Below are 6,109 nucleotides of genomic sequence, written 5' to 3' on the forward strand. Positions count from 1 at the left end.
GGGTTTTGATGAATTGATTTCATGTAATTGTTGCATGACCCTTTTCTATAAATTGGGCTTTCATTTTGAATGAAAAAACTTTTGACATTTTGCAAAATTGTTTTCTACAATTTGGACTGAAAAAAGGAAAACCCAAAAACCAAAAAGGAAAATCCATTTCTTTTTCCATCTCTTTCTCTCTCTCATTTTCTTCATCCACTGGGTCCCACAATCCGGTTTTGAGTCCAGAGGATAGTAGGTCAACTCTAGTGGTGGTCCGGAAGAGTTTGGGTCAAGATTCAGCAAGGAAAAGCGATTTTCGGGAGCTACAAAGGTTGTATCCTATCCTATTAATTTACTATTTTTTTCCTTGATTTGCATACTAGTTTCCTTTTAATTAAAAGCAATTAGAGTGTAATTAAATCCTAATTCTATTGTGTATGTCTCGTGTTCCATCAGACACTTGAATTTTCTTGAACTAGGTGGTGTCATGCGTTGGGAGCTTGAGGTGATGATGAGGATAGTTTTCTAAAGGCCTATAAATACCCCAAGGGAGCCTCATTTCCTATCCCAACTCAAAATCTCCTAAAGAGGACTCAAAATGGGAAGTGTTGGAGAGGATTAGGGTTCCGGGGGTATGGTATGCATTGGAATGGACCAACCATCCGTCCATGAAGGTGTCCAGGCATGCAAAGTGTTGTTCTGGGCGTCGAGATCAACCCAGGCGTTGGGGAAAGTTCTCACAGCATAAAGTCTTGCTGTAACACCAAGTTTAAACGAGGAGTTCTCCCAAACTACTCGTGAAAATCAGGTGATTTTTTAGCCAAAATCTCAGAAATTGAGTTTAGTTTTTATGTGAGGGCTGACGCAAAGAAAATCTAAAAGAATGGCTGTCAAAATCAAAGGAAATCGAGGGGTGTTCAAAGAATCAGGAATAGTCAAGCAAGGTGGAGTAATCTTGAGCTTCTGAGCTCCTTAGTTGGAATTTGAAGCTCAAATTTTAAGGTTAGAGACATTTCTAAACAGGTTTGTAGAAGAAAGTGTCTCAAAATAAGGTATGTAATGATGAGTAGTCTGAGCTTCAAAATGAAACTGGAAACTAGGGCTCGGAGGAGGAGCCAGAAGAAACCAATGAACTTACAAGGAAAGAAGGATTCCTGCGAATAAACTGTGAGTGGTACTTTTTTAAGGTCTCAAGCATATATTTTAGATTATATGTTTATATTGTGAATGAGTAGCCAAAACGAGCATGAGAATATGCGGGCCATAATGGTCAGGGGGTCAGCAGACCTAGTTCCTGAGCCCGAAGTAGAATCTCACATGATGGTCAGGGGGCCATGAGACCCAGTTCCTGAGCCTGTGGGAGGAACCTTATATGGGATGGTCAGAGAGCCGAAGGGCCTAGATTTTGAGCCCATAAGAGGAGAAACTATGTGCACATAGGAGATAAAGCAGATATGTTGAGTTTTAGCTTTAACTATCTACCGTGCGTATAGGTTGAGAAGAGATCGGACTCATTCAAGGTTGAGGTTTCAGCACTACCCTCGTATTGTGATATGCTTGTATTGTTATGAGTTGAAAGAGACTCTATAAGTTGTTTACCACTTACTAGGCTTCTTGAAACTCATTCTTTTCTTTCATGTCTTCTTCCCAAGTGGCGAAAGATGAGGAGTTCCATGGTGCTGTTAGGTCAAGGTCTGTCACGCCATAGCCTACTTTTGATTTTAACTTCTTGTTATAAATATTTATAGTTAAGTCTGGAAGTTGTATAAGCGTTATACTTTTTGTAATAAAATAAGTTTAGCCAACTAGTTGTTGCTTATTTCCTTGCCTTAAAGTTTAATGAGCTCAAGAGGGAGTGTGATACCGTCTGTGTGTCAGGTCACTGTTAGGTGTACCAAATTCACATGATGAGAAGGAAGTTGTGGACTCCATCCATGATTTAGGGTAATCTTGTAGCGGGTCCATGATTAACTACCTCATTTTCGTCAATACTTTCTGCTTAATCCTATTTTTGTCAATAATTATTAGAATAACGTTATTTTAAAAAAAAAAAAAAATCCTCCTTGGTAGGCGGTAGAAAAATCATCCTTTGAGTAATATTCTACTACGCACACCTTCCAAATTCTTTCATCTGTTCCATCAATTCTCATGACTTCAAATTCCAAACAACGGTCTTCCATGGAAATCCAATTACTCGAACGCCTTTCCAATTACTTCTTCCTTCTTCAATTAAATTCTACCATCTTCCAAACTTTCTCTCGAGAAGGCTTCAAGGGCCGCGTCGATGATCGGAGTACTAATCCTACTCTCCCTGTAACTACTCTATCATAATCTCTTCATCTTTTTCACTTCAAGTTTATCATCTTATTCAAAAGCCTAATCAATTAATGTTTTTGCCGATTAATCGTTTTAGATGATCATTGATTTGTTTAATTTCTCTCAGAGTCTCCACTTCATCGGCGCAGGGCGGCGGCGGAAATCCAACCTCCATCTTAATCGTTTTCTGTAAGTACTTATCTCTAATTTAATCCTGAGATTAGAAGCTATTAAATCTAATCTAAGCCTAATTTTAACTATTTGGCCTGTAGCCGTGGTTGGTTCTGTGGTTGGATTCCTCATTCTTATGGCGATTGCTATATTCTCTTACAAATTTGCCAAGAATGTTGTACCGGATGTCGTAAAAGAATGGAGAAACACATCTACTCCGGCACCGGCAGAGATTTGGGGAGAAGATACACCGGAAATAGAGAAATTCCTCCGAGAAATCGCTGATGAAAGTCCGATCAGATTCACTGCTCAGCAACTCAACGCCTTCACTAGCAACTACTCAACGCGGCTAGGTTCTGGCGGTTTCGGCGATGTTTACAAAGGCCAGTTCCCAAACGGATTGAAGATCGCAGTGAAGATTCTCAAGAGAAACTCCAACAAAAAAGCTGAAAATCAATTCATGGCGGAAATCGAAACAATCGGAAGAACTCGCCATCGAAATCTTCTTAGGTTGTACGGATTCTGTTATGACGAATTCATGAGCGCGCTGGTTTTGGATTACATGGAGAACGGATCGCTCGACAGATTCTTGTACGGAAAAATCAAGAACGAACTCGATTGGGAGAAATTGCAGGAAATTGCGATTGGAACCGCTAGAGGAATAGCCTATATGCACGAAGAATGTCAGAGGAAAATCATTCATTACGATATCAAACCTGCGAACATTCTATTAGATGAAAATTTCTCACCGAAAATCGGCGATTTCGGACTTGCGAATCTCTGCAACAAAGACAACACGCATGTATCTCTCACAGAGTATCGAGGAACTCCGGGATATTCGGCACCGGAGCTCTTGAGGTTCAATTTTCCGGTGACTAACAAGTGCGATGTGTACAGTTTTGGAATGGTGCTGTTTGAGATGGTGGGAAGGAGGAAGAACGCTGCCGTCGGTCCGTCGGGGACCATCGATTGGTTTCCGATTCAGGTATGGGAGGGGTTTGAGAAAGGGGAATTAGTGAATATAAGCGGCGACTGTGATGTTGAAGAAGAAGATGGAGAGAGGAAAACGGCGATTGAGAGGATGTGTGTGGTAGCTCTTTGGTGCGTGCAGGATTTGCCGGAGGATCGGCCGCCGATGAGTGCGGTGCAGAAGATGCTGGAAGGAAGCGTTGAGATAATGCCGCCGCCGAAGCCGTTTCAGTATATGTTTCCGATTTCTACGGATACCAGCGCCGTCACCGTCGCCATGGATTCCGAGCAAATGAGCTCTGGCTCAACTTCGAGCTATTCGATGAGTAAAGGAAGTCTTCCGATTTGGTATAAGGGCTCTGCGTCGCCCACAATTTTGAGAACTTGAAGAAGAGAATCGTTTTAATTTTATATATATTTTTATACTGAAATACCTTATTTTTCTTTATTTGTGAAGATGCTGATGCTATTATAAATATCATAATAAAAGGTGTCTGATGTTTAGTGCCTTAGAAGTCATTCTACATCTTATTTGTCACTTTATATAAACAGTGAAGTAGATTTAGAAATCCACTTCAAAATTACATTAATTTTCATATCCAATTTTATAATTTTAGTTATTTTATTTTATATTATATTTATTATTATTATTATTATATAAATATATCATTATATTATATTTTCTTTATATACGTGTTCTCGTCGTGCTCCTCAATTTCACAACACGTTATCATCACGAGTTCCTGTTGTTTCCATCTCTGAACCTATGTCCTAAAGATCTGTCGATTTTTTTTCTTTATTATAATTAACAAATTAAATGTTATTTTGCATATTTAGTACATATTAAATTTCTAATATAAATGCAATATTTTGTGATAGTGATATCATGACAAATCTTACAAAATTAGAATTCACGGCCCTTGACATTAATGATAATAATTATTTGGCATGGGTGTTCGATACCAAAATTCACCTAGATGCTATGAACTTGGGAGAAACAATTAAAGAAATAAATACGACATCCAATCAGACAAAGCAAAAGCTATGATTTTCTTTCGTCATCATCTTCACAAGAGATTAAAAATTGAATATCTTACCATAAAAGAACTCGTATCTTGTGAACAAATTTGAAAGAAAGGTATGGTCATCAAAAGACAGTTATTCTCCCTAAATCTCGTTATGAGTGGATGCATTTGAGGCTATAAGATTTTAAATCAGTAAGTGATTACAATTTTGTATTATTTAAAATCAATTCAAATTTGTTGTTATGCAGAGAAAAAATTACTGATGTTGTTATGTTAGATAATACATTTTCTACATTTCATGTCTCGAATATGCTTCTGTAGCAGCAATATTGAGAGAAATATTTTAACCAATATTCTAAACTAATTAACATGTCTTCTCATGGCTGAACAAAATAATGAGTTATTGATGAAGAACCACGAATCTCGACCAACTGGAATAACATCATTCCTTGAATTGAATGTTGTGAATGTTAATAATTGTGATCGAGGTTATGACCGTCGTAGAGTAAGAAATAATTATGATTTTCATGATGATCGTTCTAATCATTTAAATTTCAAAAGAAACACACAAAATGATGATCACAAAGAAAAAGCTCCTAAGTTCAAAGATTGTTGAAAATAAATGGTTTCGATATGAAATGACTGGGCATTGGTCATGTACCTATCATATGTCAAAATACTTAGTTGACCTCTATCAAGTCTCCCTGAAGGAAAAAGAGAAAAATGTAGAAGTAAATTTTGCATAACAGGATAATGACATATTTGACCCATCCCACATGACAAATTTGGATGTGGCGGACTGTACAGTTGGTGGAACATCAAGTGTTTCTTTTGACTTTGAGAATATCTAGACTTAGTGTTGTTGTTTTCTTTTATCTATCATCATATTTTTTTAGTAAATTTTTTTATATTTTAAGTGTTGCTTTTCTTATTGTAATTATTTTCTTTTAATAAAGAAACATGGATCATTTTCATATGTTGGGTGTTTAAAAATGAGCAAAGAATATCTATGTCTGGCAAATAGTGCAACTAGACACACAATACTTACAAATAAAAAATACTTTTCCAAATTGATAATGCTAAAAACAAAAGAAAATACAATATCAGGTTCTGTAAACTTAATCGAAGGTTTTGGAAAAGCAAATATTATTTTACTTAGAGGAACAAAATTTACAATTGACAATGTATTGTTCTCTAGTCAATTAAAGAGAAATCTTCTAAGATTTAAAGATATATGTTGCAATGGTTATCATAATGAGACTAATCGTAAAAATAATGTGGAATATCTATATATTGTCTCTACTGTCTCAAAGGAAAAACATATATTGGAAAAGTTGTCTGCTTTATCTTCTAAATTGTATTATACTTATATACGAGTAATTGAAACATATGCAATAATGAATCTAAAGTTCATGAATCCAAATATATTTTCTATCTGGCATGATAGATTGGGTTATCCAAGGTCTATAATGATGAGAAGAATTATTGAGAATTCAAGTGGATTTGAAAAACCTAAAGACTCTTCAATTTAATGAATTATCATGTAATGCTTGCTCTCTAGGCAAATTAAGAATTATATCATCACTAGCTAAAGTGGGAACTAAATCACTTGCAATTTTAGAACGAATTCATAGAGATATATGTGG

The 6,109-nt window shown here is 36.3% G+C and overlaps 1 protein-coding gene across 1 annotated transcript; it reads left to right on the forward strand.

Moving 5' to 3' along the window:
- The first annotated feature begins 2,059 nt into the window (after positions 1–2,059).
- Positions 2,060–3,950, forward strand: LOC120086291 (PR5-like receptor kinase). The gene is made up of 3 exons (XM_039042851.2): positions 2,060–2,295; positions 2,426–2,487; positions 2,571–3,950. Exons 1-3 carry the CDS (start codon positions 2,267–2,269, stop codon positions 3,824–3,826), a joined length of 1,347 nt encoding a protein of 448 aa, XP_038898779.1. The 5' UTR covers positions 2,060–2,266; the 3' UTR covers positions 3,827–3,950.
- The last annotated feature ends 2,159 nt before the right edge of the window (positions 3,951–6,109 follow it).

This window comes from Benincasa hispida, chromosome 9 (assembly GCF_027475165.1).
Source record: "Benincasa hispida cultivar pf3 chromosome 9, pf3_genome.v1.1, whole genome shotgun sequence".
Taxonomy (NCBI): Eukaryota; Viridiplantae; Streptophyta; class Magnoliopsida; order Cucurbitales; family Cucurbitaceae; genus Benincasa; species Benincasa hispida.

Bases quoted from the DNA above. Each gene is read 5' to 3' on its own strand.
- LOC120086291 (XM_039042851.2), top strand. From the start codon at position 2,267: ATGATCGGAGTACTAATCCTACTCTCCCT. The intron at 2,296-2,425 runs GTAACTACTCTA...AATTTCTCTCAG, and splicing joins GTACTAATCCTACTCTCCCT to AGTCTCCACTTCATCGGCGC. The intron at 2,488-2,570 runs GTAAGTACTTAT...TTTGGCCTGTAG, and splicing joins CTCCATCTTAATCGTTTTCT to CCGTGGTTGGTTCTGTGGTT.